Raw genomic sequence first — 18,278 nt, forward strand, 5'->3', positions numbered from 1 at the left:
ATATAGTAAGCATCACGACCAGGTATTCTTCTTTGTCTTTCTTACACGTAGGTAGGTGTTAGGTGTTTTTTTTTTTTTTTTCATTTGCTCATGCATTCATCCAGCACCGCTGGAAGCTGAGATAAATCACAGTGATGTCAGTGGAAAAATTGGTGTCTAAGCAAGAGGCACATCACAGCCCACATATCTAGTACACACTGCCGTATGGGCTCGCTACATCACACGAGTAGTTTAGATGCCCTTTGTGGAAAGCTGGTCTTTCAGGGGTGTTGCAGAACTTGCTGGGTGCTGTGTTCATGCTGGGTAGCGTATCAGAATTACAGGGGCGAGGGCTTGCATCCGTGGCAGTGGATGGCTCTGGGTTAAACGTTTTAATGCATAGGGTATCTGTTTCTTCTTTATGTTGCATTATCCCAGTTTGTACCAGTAGCTATAGCACCTGGCTGTCCATTTCCAAGCATCCAGTGATAATGGTGTGGTACAGAGATGCTCAGCTCTTGTTTCAAATCTTCATCTCCAGCTGCTGGACGTGCACTGGCCCTCGTCTGTATTGGTGTTGCATTACGTGGTCACTCTCAATTTGCTTATGAAATCTGGAAAAACAGCTTTTTTCTTTTTTTTTTTTTTTCCCCTCCTTGTGTGTGTGGTTTGCTTAAAGTGGAATGAGCATTAATTGAGTGACTTGATGGATGCTCTGAAAAAATATTGCAAGCTCCCTAATTCAGAGAGTTGCTTTACATAAGTCTTCTCTTGCAAACTTGCCTGCAGTTGATGTGTCTTTGAAGAGCCTGTGATGACTCTTTATCTATAGATCATTGAAGCACATTCAGCTCCGCCTGGATGTCAGTGGTGTTCAGCACTTCATTTTCAAAGAGAATTTGTTAACACAAGTGTAGCTTGAGAGATGAAAGGATCCATGTTGAGTCCCGTTTGAGGCGGTGAGACACCAGACAGAAAAAGAAGGATCTTGAGAGATATTTGATTTCTCTGGTCAGTTGTGGCAGAGAAGCCTTTCTCTGAGTGAGAAAGAGCTTTCTCTTGGTGTACCTAAGACATAAGCTAAGGAGATTGACTGGGAAAACAAGATGGGCAGCTCCACCACGACAGCCGCTGCTGTCCAGAGCACCCCTTGTTTCATCTGCTCCTTCATCTGGGTTGCTGTGCTGCAGCCCGTGGTGTTCAGACCCTGTCTGCCTCCATCGAGGAGCTGTACTGAACAGTGAAAGGTTTCAACGAATAGTGAAAAGTGACAGCTGAACATGGAAATGGAGATATTAAACACAGTGTTTCCCTCTCGGCTGTAGATGAGCTTGTCTGTCCTTTCCCGTCCATGCTGATGGGCCCTTCTTCCTTCCAGCCAGCTCTCCTGGCACGAGTCCTCTTTTGGGAGATTCATCCCAATCCCTTGTGCTTGTATTTCTCATCTTTTAAAATCATTGGCGTTGCTTGATTTGAGTTCAGCAGGGCTGAGTTTGGCTCAGCCTCGGGATGCAATGGGTGCCCTGCTTTTCCTTTCTGCATGTGGGTACGCTGACTTTGAAAGACAGCACCCCGCTTTACCTGCGACGAGCACTGACACCAGCAGTGAAAACTGGAGGCACCACTGGAAAGATAACTCATCCCAGCTTTCGATCAAGCAAACTAAACGTGGCCTGGCAATTGCAGGAGGTGCCAGGACACCAGCCCTCTTCCAAGAGCAAATTAAGACCATACTCCTGGCCGTGACCTGGTGAGCCAGGAAGAAGAAGTGCCAGACATGAGCTGTGGTACTTTACAAGCAAATATTGAACGGGATGGATCCCTTAGTGGAGTACTCGAGTTTGGGCAGTCGGATGGAGAGAGCTCTGAAGCTGTCACCTTTGTGCCAGGTTATGAAGAAAGTGGCTGAGGGCCCCTTGCCCGTTTTTCCCTGCTGTTATCTTTGCAGGAACAAGGCCCCATCCCTGGAGTGGTTTAGCACCTTCCAGCAGCCCTTCATACTGCTTTTAATTTTCTAAATGCTGCTCTTGCAGATTTTTTCCCCCAACTGTTTTCTCAAGTGTGTACTCTGATCTTTAAAAACTATGTATTTTTCTACTATTATCAGCACATAATCAACAAGATTGCATGTATAGCAAAGTGAAACCAGCCCCGGGAGGGTACAGAGAGGTACGATTCAGTCCCAGGGGCACCTTTGTTCTCCATCGGGCAGAAATATTGTCTAGCTCAGCTCAAGCAGAGCTCTCCAGAGAGCGCGATGCTGTTGGGATGTATCGATCTCCGGGCTGAACTCAGCATGTCCGTCCCCTTCTCGCTTGGTGCTGTGAGAGCAATAATAATAATTCTTGTGTTACTGCAATGCCTTCACTGAAGCGGTACTCAGAAAGGAGAGTGGCTTCTGGACCAGACCCTTAGACCTGGGCTGGTTTTGGCTTGTGGTCCGTGAAAGCTGTGGATTGCTGTGAAAGGCAAATCAGAAAACTCACTGTTCAGGGACTTGGCCCAGCTCTGCAGTGGTCTTAGGTATTGAGAAAGGTTGAAAAACATTTACTGAACAGAGCTACTTGCCCCAGAGTAATTAAAATGAACGTGCTTGGGGCGCAGAGAGGGGTTTGGAGGTCCTGGCTTGTCTGTCCCTCTCCCAGTGAGGCTGCTCAGCCCTGCTTTATGTAAAACTTGGCTAAGAGAAAGTTGGTCACTGAAAAAGCCACTGACGAAGAGCACACTTTATGATTTGGAGTTGGGAGCCAATTCACATCTTCAGGTGGACTTTTTTCCCCTTTTTGGACTTTGTGGCATCTAACCAAGTTGCCAGCTCTCCTTGTTACCTTGAGGCACGCAGCTGTCCTGGGTTGCGCTGGCCGGTGACCAGAGAGCTGATTCTAACAAAACTTCAGGGATCAGAACCTGCAGGTTTCCTGGGCGTGCTGGCATCTGATCTGCGGGATGGCATGCGCTGGAGGCCAGCTGGATGGGAGCTGGGCCCCTGCTTTGGTTTGGCATTCACCAGGTCCCATGGTGTTTGTGAACCGATGCAGCCCCACGAGCTCTCCTGCCAGCCTGCGCCGGGGGAGCAGGTGCCGTGCTGTCTCCGATTTTTTTTTCTTCTCTTTCCACTTTCCCTTATGTTCCATCGTTTGTGTTTGGGTTTTTTTTTTTTTTTTTTTTTTCTTTTGTCTAATGTTTATTTCAGAATTTGGACATCAGGCTGGCTGACAAACTCTGTGAATGTCACCGATGCTGGGTGTTTTGGGGGGCAAGTCTGCCCCTGCGGCAGCCACCAAAAGACCAGCTCTGCTAAGTGAAAGGGACAGGGGACCCCGGGGCTTGCTGGCTTCCCCTGGGAGAAAGACACCTTCGATGCTCTGATTTGTCACTCCCGCTTTCATGAGAGTGAGCCATGTCTGAGGCCAGCGTGGCTCTCCAGGCTCCTCCTCATGTCGGTACAGATGGTGGGGCTGGTTTCAGCATCTGCCTTCTCCAAAATGTGGCAGTTGCTCCATGTGTCTTCCTGAAGGGCAGGAAGGGCTGGGCCAGTCTGGGAGGTGATACCGCACATCACAGCGAGCAAAAAAAGTCAGTGTCTCTCCAGTGTGAGCTTCCCGGTGGTGTTCTGGGTGGTCCCTGCGGCTGGTGCCCTGGCTTCTCCGTGTCCTTGTTTCTGGCCAAGGCCGGTTGAGCTCCGGGACAGGCGCTCTGCTCCGAGCTCGGCTGGGGCCAGGCTGTTCGACAGTCACCTTCATGTGCAATCACTGTCCTGCTGTCCTCTGCTTCCAGCCAGGCGACTCCTGTGCTGGGCCTCGCTCCTCCTTTTATAAACGGCTGTGAATTGCAGTCCTTGGTATGCAGGGAGGAGTGGGAAAGCTGCCTCTGGCAGGAGGAGAGCTTTATTGCACCCGCCGAAATGTCACGTTGGTGAAACCGCCGCAGGCGATGGCGTTCGAGTGATTTGGTGGACGTTCGTAGCCAGAGTCCATCTCTCCGCAGAAACCAGACATCACGTGGCTCTCGCCTCACGCTGGAAGCTGCCGCTGTCGCTAATATGACACATCAGAGATGAGATGCTGCGTCTCATTAGCATCAGGGGGTAAAGGGCATCCTCCAGAGGATTTCGTGCGGTGGCGGCCGCATCATTAACACAGGCGGCCAGCAGCAGCTCTTGGCCTTTCATTTGTTTTATATCATCTAGTCTGATAAAAGATCTGGATGCTTGGAATAATTGTTGGTGATGGCTAATGAGGAATTGTCAGGCATGCGATTGCTGCGTCCTTTATCCACGCAGCAGCGTGGCAGACTTGCAGCCTGGTGCCACGGCGGTATTTATTTGTATTTTGCCAGCACCTGCTCACCTCAACCTGTATTGCCTGGGGTGATGGACGAGCACAGAGTCTGTCCTCAAGTTTAATAACTTAAAGGCTGAAGCGCTCAGACTCTCATGTATATCGATATTTCTTTTTTCTTAATTAGCATGTACAATGATTCTTCCCTAGTGCCTGCTTTTAAGACAGGCTCGCCAGGAAGCCTGCGTGTTTTGTTAGCCCTGGGGTGTGTTTTTAAGCAAATGGCTGGATAAGCTGCTCCACGAGGAGAGGAGGCTGATGGCTGTTTTCTTCCTTTCTCTTCCCTAGAAACTGGCAGCTGAATGCCAGAGTGCCGGCTATCTGGGGACCCTCATCCCGTACAAGTGCGATCTCTCCAACGAAGAGGAGATCCTGTCCATGTTCTCTGCCATCAAGACCCTTCATCAAGGAGTTGATGTCTGCATCAACAACGCGGGGCTGGCTCGCCCAGAGCCCCTGCTCTCGGGGAAAACGGAGGGCTGGCGGACGATGATAGACGTGAGTAGTGCCACTAGGAGAGCGGGAACTGTGCTAGATTTTTATTTCTTCTGGCCACCAGCACCATTGTCCCCATCTACTTATTTCACGTGTGCAGAGCTGAGGACCTGCTTCCCATCTGGCTCTGACGTGGCCCGGGTTTGCTGATTGGGAAGTGGAAAGACATTGTGCACTGCTGAGCCACATGCCTTCACCTTGGAGTATGAAAACACTCAATACCTTCAGTAGCATTTTTTTCCTTTAGCTCAGTGGCTTTCTAAGTGATGAGCCTCGCTTTTTTTTCTTCAATAAAATAGGAAATTGAATGCCAAGCACTGGCTTTTGTAGCTAATCCTGTTAGTTGTAGCAGTGGGTTGTAAAATGGGCAGATTCCTTTTGGCTTAAAAAGCTATAATGCTTTTTGTCTTTGTAGCTTAATTTTCTGCCCATTATCTGGTTAGAGCTGGATGTGAAGGAGGCAATTTCCTATGCCGAACTGGGAGTTTGTGCAAATGGTCCATGCCATTTACTAGCAGCATTTCTCCCTGGGTCTTGTTGTCCTGAGGTGCTGTTGTGCATCTTTTTGGGACTTCACCATCTTTCGTCATTACGTGATGGCCCTTTTCTGCACATAGCAGTGGCAGCCACAGCTGTGGGACCCCCGGCCAGTTTGCGTGCCCTTGCAACGGCCCTTTTGTACTGGCCTTCCTGCAGCTCTGGCCAGTGAGATGCTGAAACAGGAGCTTTTCACGAAGGTGATTTTCCCTTCCTGCACTACCTACTTTTGTGCATGAAAGTGTTATCCTTATAGGAAAAGGAGTCGAACTCCTGGCTTTGAGTAAGCCTTGTAGCACCTCCAGCAGCTATGAGAGTTTGTCCTAGTGAAGGAAAAGACGTGTCTGTTTGAAAAGCTGCTTGAAGCTGTAGGCTCGGGGCCACTACGTCTGACAGCGGAGTCAGCTGGGATCTGTCGGCTCCTGTGGCGGCCAGTGGCTGTTCATCCAGCAGTAGTTTCAGGGGCTGTATAAAGCAAAACAGAGAGGCACATCGAGGCCTCAGACTCCTGCTCCCAGGGCAAGAGCTGCCGTATCCTGGCTAATTAAGTTCTTCTTAGGATTTTGGCCCGTCTGCTGGCTGCTGTGACTGCAGCCAAAGCAAGCTCAGCTTTGTCTGCCCAGCCAGGCTTTTGTGGGTTGCCCAGCCTGGGTCACTGCACAGCCGCATCTCCTTGTCCCCGGTTGCCATGGAGTCTTTAAAGAAAATTAAGTGAAGTGTAGCTGAGGCTGAGCTGGTGTAAAGCAGGGCACTTCCCAGCATTGTCTCGCTGCAAGCCTGGCCCTGCGGGTCACCTGCGCCTTGTAAACTCCTTGTGCTGGTCGCTGTGATCGCGTCTTGTGTGGATGCCTCCGTGGATGCTGCGTGTCCCTCGCGTTCGTTTGTCTTTGTTCTTCTGACCTTTTGTTCTTTGTAAGGTGGGCAGGCTGGGGGGGACGCGTGGCTTTTGCCAGCTGAAGGCCCTTCTCCTCTCCGTGCTCCCTTCCCTGGCTGCTCAGGTGGGAGTGCTCCCTTTATCTCACCTTCCACCACTTTTAGGGAGAAAGATTTCGGAACGGGGATTGTCCTGTATGAGACGCTCCGGTGTTGGTATTTACAGTGGCTCAAAGTTTGGGAGCCTGTGGGGTCCCCCTCCTTGCGGGTGCTGCTGTGTGCACCCTTTGGAGCTGCTTCGGGGTGGAGAATGGGTGAGGTGGGAGGAGAGGCAGGGTGGTGGCTCCACAAGGGCAGCGTTAGGAAACCAGGCTGGGGCATGTTTTATTCGCAGAGGTGATCTGTACGGCTATATCTACTCTCATTGCTTGGCAAAAATGCTGTTGTAGCACTGGGAACAGACTGAGACACACCCAAGGTTTCTTCCTATACTGGCAGATTTTTTCCTCTCACCAGCTTCCCAGCAGCTGGTGGGTTTGCTCTTGACTTGTGCGTAATTGAATAACACTCGCACCTTTAATGCAAAGGTGAAGCCCTGGGACACTCCAGAGCCAAACGCTTCACCTACCTCAGCCTAGACAGCCTCACAAACCCGGGCTTTGCTTTTTAGCCTGCTGGTAAGCGGTAGAAATAGCTCAGGGTTTTTTCTTTTGCTGTGTGCCCCCGTTTTGTGGCTGCAACCTCCCTGCTTGGAAGCCTCGCTCTCCAAGGGTGCCGTGGCTGTGCAGGCGCCGGCGTGGCAGTGGGGTTTGGGGAGGGATCTGCAGAGACAGCTCTCCCCGCTGTGGCATGCCAGCCCCAGGGAAACACTCGCCAGGCCCATTTCTCCTCCATGCTCTGAAGCTCTTGGAGGGTCAGGACGGGGGAAGGTTGCCAGCGCCTTTCACGGGCCACTGGGCTTTGCAGAGCTGAGCGGGAGCAAGGAGGCTTCTTCCAAAGGTCCCTTGGAGAAAGGTGTTAGAAAGCAGCACGGTTTGAGATGCTGTTGGAGAGTTTCAGTGTACTTCTGGGCTGCAAGACAGGAAAAGTTTCTAAACAGCCATTGATCTATCGATTTAGGAGGCATTAGGGCCTTAAATTAAAGGCATTTTTTTCTTTTTGGTAAATCGATTTTTGTTTCCATGCATTTTTTATGAGCTTTGAGGCTCTGTCTCCTTCCAGGCTCTCCTCTCAGTATACCTATTCCATAAAATTTCTTGCTGTACATCTAACAGTTGAAATCATGTTATCATTTACTTATTCCTCCTCTTTTTTAGTATTCCAGTCCTTTATTGTCTGGTATTTATTCCCAAGGGGGGAGCTGCTTCTCCCCGCGCTGCAGGAGCCTCATGTTAGGAATTGTGTCTCCATTGCTTTACAGCAGCGCAGAGCCCAGCGTTGCCAGCCAGCAAATTTGGTGTGCGTGCAGGAGGGAGCCTGTTACCGCAGGCAGGTTCTGAGCCCATCCTCTTTTGGTTCACAGCTTCCCCCCCTCTTCTCTCGCCTTGTTTGTGAGGTTGTGCTTGACATGAGGCTGGAGCAAAGTCCTCCAGCCGTCCCCGATCCACGCGGGAGTAGCTGGGGCTGGGTGCTGTGTACACACTGACTCCAGACTCTGGGATTTGAACAGCTCCTTCACGTTTTACCTACTGACCTTTACAGCCAGGAATTCAAGCTGAACTTTCCATTTGCACTGTTCAGGGCACAGAGGACTGCAGCACACATCCTCTCGCTCCTCTAGACACTAAATGGGTTTGATTCTTCTTGGCATTATTCAGTGACCAGCGAGGCTCTGTTCTTCTTGCTTTTATGTACCATCTGTGCAGAGATATGTTTTCTTTAACCTGCATTTTTATATGTCCTCAGGAGCTGGGATACTCATTGTGATGCCTTAGAAAAGGCTGATTCTGGGAAGTGAAATGCTCAGCGCTTCCAGGAACAGGATCTTTTTATGTTCTCCCAACCTGACAATTGGAACTCATTAATTACTAGAAAATGTGCCTTCATTGTTTCTATTGCACTAGCACGCACACGCGGCAGTCACAGACCTGCTGCCTTGTGCAGCATGCTATGCAAAGGCAGAGCGCAGATGTGTTGGCCATCTTTGCTAAGGGACCTTTGCACCTTTTGTTCTTAAAATAGGAATGAGGCTGAAAAACGTCTTGCATGGATATTTGTAACAACAGCCTTTAGATTGTTTCTCAAAGTGATACAGCCCTAAGCCTTGCTCATTTTCCAGCCCGTTTTTAGGTTCCTGGGTGCCTGTTCCATGTTTTGAAATGGGATTTCACCCAAAAATCCTGTGGGTGCTATTGGGAAAAGGCAGCGAGGCAATCCCAGCTCAGCTGCCTTCCAGCCAGTTGTTTTGTTGTACCACGGTGTCTTATCATACGGGCTCTGGACTTTCCCATGGGGCTGTTGATTAGTATCTTGCTTTGCCAGTAGTTGTCAAAATGTTGTAATTCTACCCACGCAAGGAAGCATTGCTCAGCGTGAGTCACAGCGCTGGAGCCGGGTCCCAGGCTTTAGGCTGACGTTACCCTCTAGTGGCCTCTGGAGATGGAGTGGAATCGGGGACCGACCGCACCAAAGACGCGGTGCCTGGTGGGTTCAGAGCATCTTGGGGCAGGGAGGAAAGCAGGGGTGTTGCTTCTCACGAAGGCTTTTTATACTAACAGTTGCCCAGATCCGTATCTGAAAGGACTGGCTTCTCGCTTGGTTAGTATATCAGACTGGAGTGGGTTACTCCTGCTTTCCTTGACCACCTTACTGTGAAATCCAGAAGCCTTCAGATGCCCTGCCTGCTCTGGGCTTCGCTCCAGTGCTGAGGTGCCACTTCTGCTGACTTTCTTCCTTGCACAGCCAAGGTAAATCTTCAACCCGGTGCCAGGGAATTTATCTCTGTAGTTCCAGGTATGACGACTGAGATATCTGGCAGTGACTGTGTGCTCAACCAAAGTGCACTTGGATGAGGATGATGACTCTACTTGTTGTGTTGCCTGGGTACTCCAAGGTCACATAAGCATGCTATTTATCTATCGCCAACACAAAAACTCACAAGCATGGCCTCTAGTAATGAATAGGAAATAACAACCGAGACAAAAGCAGTGACCAGAAGATCCTTCAGCTGACCCCACTCGTCTTGTGTGTGCTGCTCAGTAATCACATCTCTCAAATCCATCCTTTTCTACCTCTTACTTTCTGGTCTCCAAACTAATGTTCCTCTCTTGCATGTCCTTGTGTGCTAACAAGTCCTAGTTAGCCTGCCCCATTCCTGTTTATAAGTTTCACAGCGATGATAGCCAGCCCTCTCGCATATCCTTCGCTCGCTGTCCACATGGCCTTGTTCCTGCTGCTCCTCCCATTTATAGTTGCACCTGACTTCTGATTCATCAGAAATTTAGTTCTTCCTGGATATTTAGTTCACAGCGGTGCTTTCAGACCTGTCTGGCCTGCTCATTTAGTTAGCAAAAAGTGACACGCCATTAGGTAGGACCTGCCAGTGTGTCCTGCCTTGAAATGGTTGCATTCTTTCTAGAGGGCTTCAGCAAACGCTTTCTACCTTTCAGCTGCTTTTCCAAATCTAAACCACTATAAACTTGAGCAATTAGCACTGCTGCTGAGACAGCTTGCTCATCAGTCTTGCACACACCTCTGGGTGCTTTGTATTCCAGCTGGGGGAATTTCTGTGTCTCCGTCTTGCTGGAAACTTTGAATCTGTGTTTTATGGTCAGCAAACGCTCAAGGCATCTGTGCGTTAACGGTGGCACATTGCAGAGGTGATACGACAGAGTTTAACCGAGCCACGGTGTGCTGGGCAGTGCTGATCTAAAGAGCAAGAGCCTGGAAAGCTCTGGATCCTGTGCTAAAGGACTGGATAAATTGCCGTGTCCTTTTCTTCCTTGGCTTATCCAGTTAGGGCTGAGGTAAATGTCAGTAGACAGTGTGACAGATCGGTGGCTTTCGTATCTGCAGGGTTACTTGCCCACTCTGGCTTTCCCCATGGCACAATGTGATCTTTGGCTTCATTTGTGCACGGGAAGCTCTTTGCTGGCCGTGTGGTTTGCAGTGCCTCTGAGCGCCTGGCGCTCTGACAGGCAATATCTGGGGATTTCCTCGTTAACTAGCTGACCTAATTACCTGCTGTTAGCATCCTATCAGCTGCCCAAACACAAGCGTGCTCAGTGCTGTACAAAATAAACAACTTTGTCTCCTGAACAGAGTGCTGACTGTGGGGAAGTGGGTTTGTTCTCCCTTACTTTGCACTCTACCCTCACGCTGGCCCAAATTAAGTCCATTTATTTCTGGCAGAGGCCAAGGCTGTCTCACAAAACTGGGTATCTGTGCCTCCCTCGCCCAAACCCCTTGTGACTGCAGCCCCGAGCTTGGTCGCAGCGTGATGTGGGGTGTGCGGCAGGCGTGCGGTGTGCGTATGTGCATTTCCCTCTGTTGGCGTTTGCAGGAATTGCCGTGGGTTGGGGACTGGAATCTGCATCTGCGGCTTCAGGTGCGCGGGGGGCGAGTCAAAGGGTGCCAGGCAGGGTTGCTGGTCTTAGTTTCTTCTTCTTGTCTCTTCCCTCAGGTCAACGTGATGGCTGTGAGCATCTGTACCCGAGAGGCCTACCAGTCCATGAAAGAGAGAAACATCGATGATGGGCATATTATTAACATTAACAGGTACGCAGCGGCGGAATGTGGGATCGGCCACGTGGGCTTCCTCCTCCCTGCTTCGCAGGGGGGATTTAAGCAGCGGAGCTTTGACCTTGGAGTGGGCTGACAGTGCCCGAGAAGGGGTTTTCTGAGGATTGCAATGGTTTATTTTCAAACCACTTTTTTTCACCTCTGCTGGTCTAAATGCAAGAAAGACTGGACCAGGGAGAAAAGGATAATGCCAACCACTTGCAATGGTGTAAGGCTGCAGACTGAAACTTCTTGACCAGCTCCAGAAAATAGCTGTGTCGAGAGGACCCTCTGGTGGTGTGCGTTTCCTGCAGGAGCGGGGAATTCCTCACGTGTAGCCACCATGTCAGTGTCTCTTTCTGCGTTCGTTACGGTGGTTTGAATATCCTGTTGGCTCCTTCCCGGGACTCTGCTTGCCTCCCCACCTCTCAGCACTCTCCTTTCTGCTCTCTCCTCAGCATGAACGGCCACAGCGTTGTGCCACAGTCGGTGGTGCATTTCTACAGTGCCACCAAGTATGCAGTTACAGCCCTCACGGAGGGGCTGAGGCAAGAACTCAGAGAAGCAAAGACTCATATACGAGCTACAGTGAGTACTGTGGGCTCTCTTCCTCTCTCCTGCTTTTGTGGGTGGTAGAGAGCTGGCAGGCTTTATGGGGCAGAGGTTTTCCCTTTGGAAAACAGGCAAGGAAATGCAAAAATAGTGCTCAGCACACTGGGAACGTTCAAGTCCTGTGGCCAGCTGTCCCTGGCCACCTCTGTTTCCCACGCAGAGAGACACTGGGGCGCAGAAGGCACGGCAGCAATGAGCTGTGTCAGGGAATGAACTTTTTGGGCGCACAAAGCGGGTAGTTGCTTGTTGGGGTGCGAGGGGGGCTCATGACAGCAGAGGGAGGCACTCAGCTGGGCTGTTTGCTCTCATTCAGAGCTTGCATCTCAGGAGTGATGTGTCCAGAAGTTAATTTGCATTGCAAGCTTTTCCATCATTTTCTCAGCTTCTCTGTCCCTTTGGGGCATGAAGAGGGAAGTACCCATCAGCGGTTCCCCAAAGGTACCTGCCACACCAATCATTAAGGCAAAGCCTGCGCGCTTAAACTATTCCCCTAGAAAAAGGATGGGGAAGGAGAACAATAGAAAGGAGGCTGGGTTTTTTTTACTTTTTCGGTGCTAAAAAGTTTTCTCTCCTTTTCTTTTATTCTTTTACTGAAGGGGAATTACAAATCCTATTAGGATGTGCTCTGCTTTTTTTCCAGTGTATATCTCCAGGGCTGGTGGAAACGGGATTTGCTTTTAAACTTCATGATAATGACCCTGAGAGAGCCGCTGCAACCTATGAGAGCATTCGGGTAGGACATGGAGAAATGGAAACAGAGGGAAGTGGCTCTGATTATAGTTTAACAGTCTCTCTCCTGGCTGATAGCACAAGGAACTAGTTCTGCAGAGTGCCCAGTGCTTGCCAGGATGTAATCAGCATCCCCAAAGTCTCAGCGCTCAAACCTCAGATTTTGCACTGATATTTACACACTATGTAGATTTTCTTTCAGGTTCAGTTTCCCACTCCCTATATTTTCCTGTTACTTTGATGTTCCTGTAAATAAATATCAGTCAGCTTTGACATTTGGCAGGCTATGACTTCTTTATTGAAGAGAAGATATAATAAGCAAACATGCCTACACAAGAAGAAATGTGAGAGCGTGTTGCCTTGCAGGTGGCTAGCATGGGATTTCTTGTGCTTCTCTGGAACTTTTTGATAAGGATGGCAATGCTTAACCTGGCAGAATTCCTGTGCCAGTAGTAAGATTATTCACAGCAAATGGAGAATTATCAGCACCAGACACGTCCTTTGTTAAATTTTCAATGGATTCTTTTTTTCCTGCTTGCTTGCATCTTTTTGACATGCCCCAGTGACACTGTCGAAACTCATTATTGATGGTTAGGACAGGAGTGATCTTGTGGTTAACTTTCTGAGGTGCCCTTTGACTGAGAATCTCTTTCCTGTCTTTCCAGTGTCTCAAAGCTGAAGATATGGCTAACGCTGTCATATATGTCCTCAGTGCCCCACCTCATGTACAGGTAGGCTGTGGTTGCATTGGAGGACTCTGCTGTGGGTGGCTGAAGGCGGAGAGGGTAACTGCTGCCCTGACATTTGCTGATCAGCGTTGCGGGCGCTGTATCAGGTGCGTGCTTAGCAGGGCCTGGGCTGGGGATTAGCAGTGATCACGTTTGTTTACACTTCCCTTATGGCAGTGTCGTGGTTTAACCCCAGCCAGCAGCTAAGCACCATGCAGCCGCTCCCTCGCATCCCCCCCAGCCCTGCTCCCAGTGGAATGGGGAGGAGAATCGGGAAAGAAGGTAAAACTCGTGGGTTGAGATAAGAACGGTTTAATAACTAAAGTAAAATATAATACTAACAATAATAATAATGAAATATAATAATAGTAATGAAAAGGAATATAACAAAAAAAGAAGGGGAATAAAAAAGGGGAAAAACAAGAAAAAAAAAAACCAGTGATGCACAATGCAGTTGCTCACCACCCACTGACCGATGCCTGAGCAGCGATCCGCCCCTCCCGGCCAACTCCCCCCCCGTTTATATACTGAGCGTGATGTTCCATGGTATGGAATATCCCTTTGGCTAGTTGGGGTCAGCTGCCCTGGCCGTGCTCCCTCCCAGCTCCTTGCACACCCGCTTGCTGGCAGAGCATGGGAAACTGAAAAGTCCTTGGCTTAGGATAAGCGCTACTGAGCAACAACTAAAACATCAGGAGTGTTATCAACATCATTCTCACACTAAATCCAAAACACAGCACTGTACCAGCTACTAAGAAGAAAATTAACTCTATCCCAGCCAAAACCAGGACAGGCAGCTATGGGATTGCGCTGCTCGGGCTGCTCACAGCCCTGCGGACCCAGCAAAGGCTGCTCTGACCCCAGAGAAGGACTGTGTGAGGCAGGGGGAACAGGAGGGATATGGGCATGTTTTGGGTTTTTTTGTTTTTTTTTTTGGATGGTGCCATCTGAGTTTTGCTGACAGTCTTGCAGTTGGGTCAGGTTCTGCCAGTTGCCAAATGATGTGTTGGGCCTGATTCTGCCAAGTGCTGTGCACCTCCCCAAGGGTGGTGTGAGATGCTTGTGCTGCCAGAGGGACTTCCCTCCTGTGAAACAAGAAATAAGTGACCGGCTTTGAGCTGGGGCCAGGAGGAGGCAGGAGCAGTGTCCAAGTTTAGTATATGCAACATAAAAGTTCCTGTTGCAAAAGCAAACTTTGGTCATGAGAGGTTTAGCAGCCCCTCACGTGAACTCTGCTCCTTTGGGGCAAGACGTGGACATCTTGACATTGGATCAGTAGTGATAGCTGGCCTTCTTGTCTTAAGAGGATAAAAAGTCCTGCCGGAGGCTGATCAAGCAGTGCTTCTGCTTGACCCTCCGTGAGCAGGACCAAACTAAAGACTTGAACCGTGAGAGTTTATAATCAGTGTCATCTTGCACTCTTTTCTGCGCGCGTTTGTGCTTGTATTCCTTTTGCTAAAGGCAGAGCAGTCACATTCACCTTTCTTTCTTTCTGATATCTCAGTTAAGCAGGCTCGTTTCTAGTCACAGGAACTTTCTTCGTGTGCGGCTTGCCACTGTAATGGTGCAGCATGGAAGTGCCGGGTGCAGGATTTAAAATGGACTTCTGTGCTCCAGTAAAATCCTATGTTGGTCTCTTCTAGATTGGAGATATACAGATGAGGCCCACGGAGCAGATATCATAGCAAACGAAGAGGACTGTGAGCAGCACCATGTATCCACTCCACTTCGAACCCTCTGGCAATTTAGGGTTTCGTCGGCTGGCTAGCAACGTTTTAATCAAGTACCAAGGATCACGTTTGAAGAATTCTTTTTCTCTCCCTCTCTCTGAGCTGGTGCTGGTGCTGAGCCAGTTTAAAAAGAAATAGTAGTGGGTCTCTTTCTCCCCCACTCCTTTCTGAAACTGCTTAAGAGTAAAATGTATTTGAAAATAATGCAGGGAAGTGGTTTGTGGAAGATTGTTGTCTCCAGGCTGGTTTATTCTTCCTTTTGCTTTCTTTTCAAGGTTTGTTTGATCTTATTTGCCGATGCTGTGTCTGGACATAGGTGAAGTGGCACAAGATGTTTGCCAGCTTCAGTGTGCTTAGGGTTTGAGATTTTCAGTGGATGTCATACATGAATCCATCTAATTTTTGGGTTTATTTTCATCAGATTGATTACTGATGGTAATGATGCATGTGATATTTTCTACTTCTTTTATACTCCACTGCCCTATACCCAGTGTACAATCTCACCCACCTCCCCAAACCCTCCTTTCCCGTTCACATGAATCATACCTGCCAAGTTTGAGGAAGTATAAATGTGTGTGCTTGCTATTTCTCTTTCTTTCTAGGTAGGTAAATAGTTGGAGGAGAAGTACCTGTACTTGTGCAGGTTAGAATGATTATCTAAGTGGCATAGTTACAGTAAGAGTGAGTTGTTTGGTATTTTTAATAAAAACTAAATGTGTGCTGTCTTGTGATCACCTCTATCCTTGGTATCATCTCCCAGCACTCTTGATGTTTTTGTATGTGATATTTGCATGCATTGACACTTTTCTGGAAATATTGATCGGTCTTAGAAAGATGTATGGTGCTGTTTAAATGCTGGTGCTGATGAGTTGGAAATGTTGAAAGTTTGTTTATATGCAGAGAGATAAACTCGGAGAGAGAGAGAGAGAGTGAAATGAACCATGCCGAAGCTGTCCAAAATGAAAAGATGTTAGTAGGGCCATTTGCCTACGAAGCAGCAGGTAGAAGGTGCGGTTCAGATCTCGTACTAGTTCTACGCTGGTGCAGCCCCATTGTTTTGCTCTGGATTTATTCTAACTTGAGGGAGAAGAGAATCGGCCTCAAAGCTGATACATGCAGAGCTGGAGACCACTTGAGTTGTCTTAAGACTCTTGCAGCGTGGCAGAAACGCATCTGTGTGAAGTCCAACTTGCTGCAGAGCTATGGAGCTGTTAATGTGTATGTTGCCTTAAGATTGCAGACTCGCTCCTGCTGCGCTCTGGACTTTCTGTAGTGTTTCGGAAGGCGAACCGTTGCTGTGGGTGGAGCAGGTATGGTCGGTTGATCGGAGCGGAGGATTGGGAGCCAGAGAAACTTGGGTTGGATTGTTTTGCTTACACCAGTATAGCTCTGTGGGAGTTCATCTGTGTTACACCACCATGAGGGAGACCAGAATTGGGCCACTACGTCATGAGTTTCAACTCCCTATAAAGCCTTGGGCAAGTCACTTTACCTCTCTGCCTCAGTTTCCCCATCTGTAAAATGGGGATAATAATACTTACCTACCTCACAGGGGTGTTGTGAGGACTCACAAACTTTTGTAAAGCACTTTGAATATGAGAAGCGCTATGTAAGTGCTGAGTGTTGATATGAAGTATTATTATTAATTAAATCTTGTGATACATAGAATTCCTTGTGCCAAAGGTGAGCAACTGTAGAAGGATACAAGGAGAAAACCGGTAAAACGTTCCTTCGTAATGGCAAAACAAAGGCAATTTGCCCCTTTTTTTCCTCTTTATAAATACATGCTCATGGTGTGTTCTGTCCATTCCTCATCTGTCACTGGCAAGTACATGTAGCCTCATCTCTGGATTTGGCCTTTTAACTTACTGTGAGTGAAATTCGTGCCCCGTGGTGCGGTCTCGCACCACTGGAACGCACTGCCCTCCTCCACCTTGCCGAGGCGGTGGCTTTGCGTGGGTTCTTTGCACAGAGCTGGGTTTCACCCGTGGCACTGGGTTAGATCGTGTCCTGCAAGGAGCGGCCAGTCCAGGTCTGCACGCAGCCAGCGATCCTCACCACAGCAGAGAGCCTGCGCCAGCTGGAAAAGCTCTTCAGTCTCCGTGCCACTGTGATCCTCAATTCAGAGCACTTGGCTAAAGAAGGTTCAAGCACTACTGTGCTTTTTTTATAACGCCCCTGTGATGTTCAGCTAGAGTTGATGTAAAAACTCCTCATGTTTTCCGTAGGGTTTCTTTTGCAGGAGCTTGTCGAAATTCAGCAGATGCGCTGTGCAGTGTGTGCCACCTTTTTAAGAGAAGATGGTTGAACTAGGAATTGGAGGCCAAAAAAAAAACCAAACCCGTTGAGAAATGAGGAACTTTTGAGCAGAAAAAAAATGAGCAGGGATGTGGGTAGCACTGGTGAAACATCTGAATTGGTGGCCGCAACTGTGTACAAAGTTAAGCAGATGTTGAAATGCGTGGCTGAGGAGGGACCTAACTTATCTTTCGGCTCTGTAAAAGGAGGCTTCGGAGAGAATTGCTTAAGATGTAGGGCCTTGAAAAAGGGCCAGTCTGGGTAGTTGCTCCCTGCAAATACAACCTGGCTGACCTGCAGCCCTGGAAGTTTGGTTTTTTTTTCCCCCCAAGAACATTTGTAACATCTGCAAGTCTATAAAATAACTTTGAAATGATACCCAGTATATTTTTCCATTTCAGATGTGGTTTTAGGGGATAATTCCTGCTGCCTGTTAACTTCCCATGTGAAGCGTGGGCCGCGGAGGGGTTAGAGCGGCCAAGCAAGCCACGCCAGCCTCGTGTAACATGCTGGCAGCTCGAGCCACCTTCCTGGGATGAGATGGGATCGGCAGCACGACTCTGAGGCGTTTGAAAACCCCAAACAGGAGGGTGAACTGTGTAATTTATCAGTAGGTTTCTAATTGTGAACTGTAAAATAAAGAATAAAAAGAGAGGCACACTGTGGTTCTTTTGTTGTGTATATTGTAGTTTTTGTGTTAAAACATAACATCCTTTTTGCTGTTCACAGCTAAACCTTTCTTTTGTGAAGAGTTCAAACAGAAACGTGTGGTTTTGGTTCTTCGTGAGAAAAACCGTAATTGCTTTCTAGAGCAGAATAGCATCCAGTTGTTTCACGGATAACCTGTGGAGGCTGGACTCGCCCGTCCTTGTTCAAATGAAGCCGCTCTCCGCAGGGGTTCACTGAAATCTCCAGGTAGGCTGCTGGGCATGGCTGGGTTTGACTAAACTATGCAAGGGATGAGCCGCTTTTGCTACTTGGACTTGGATATTGAACTCCTTCAGTCTCTCGTGCTTGCCTCGAAGCAAGACAGATTATTGTCGTCGTTAACTGAAGGCATTTTTGTTCCCCAGTCCCCTTTCAGCTTGTCCAGGCAGAGAGGCACGTTCCTGAGCTCAGGTTTGCTGTCGTTGAAATACAAGGTTTTTGCAAATAAGTAATGAATAGCTGAATTGGCTGCTGTTGCTGGGTTTGAGGCAGATATTTTGGATACCTTGTAAATAGGTAGAGAGCATTTG

At 48.7% G+C, this 18,278-nt stretch overlaps 1 protein-coding gene across 1 annotated transcript in view; it reads left to right on the forward strand.

Moving 5' to 3' along the window:
* DHRS11 (dehydrogenase/reductase 11) overlaps positions 1-17,698 on the forward strand; it is a 28,504-nt gene extending 10,806 nt beyond the window's left edge. Inside the window, exons 2-7 of the mRNA XM_050908890.1 lie at positions 4,608-4,817; positions 10,846-10,940; positions 11,402-11,531; positions 12,196-12,288; positions 12,950-13,015; positions 14,656-17,698. Coding sequence (XP_050764847.1) covers positions 4,608-4,817; positions 10,846-10,940; positions 11,402-11,531; positions 12,196-12,288; positions 12,950-13,015; positions 14,656-14,697 — 636 coding nt within the window. The 3' untranslated portion in view covers positions 14,698-17,698. The remainder of the gene's footprint in view (positions 1-4,607; positions 4,818-10,845; positions 10,941-11,401; positions 11,532-12,195; positions 12,289-12,949; positions 13,016-14,655) is intronic.
* The last annotated feature ends 580 nt before the right edge of the window (positions 17,699-18,278 follow it).

The sequence above is a fragment of the Gymnogyps californianus genome, chromosome 20, assembly GCF_018139145.2.
Source record: "Gymnogyps californianus isolate 813 chromosome 20, ASM1813914v2, whole genome shotgun sequence".
NCBI lineage: Eukaryota > Metazoa > Chordata > Aves > Accipitriformes > Cathartidae > Gymnogyps > Gymnogyps californianus.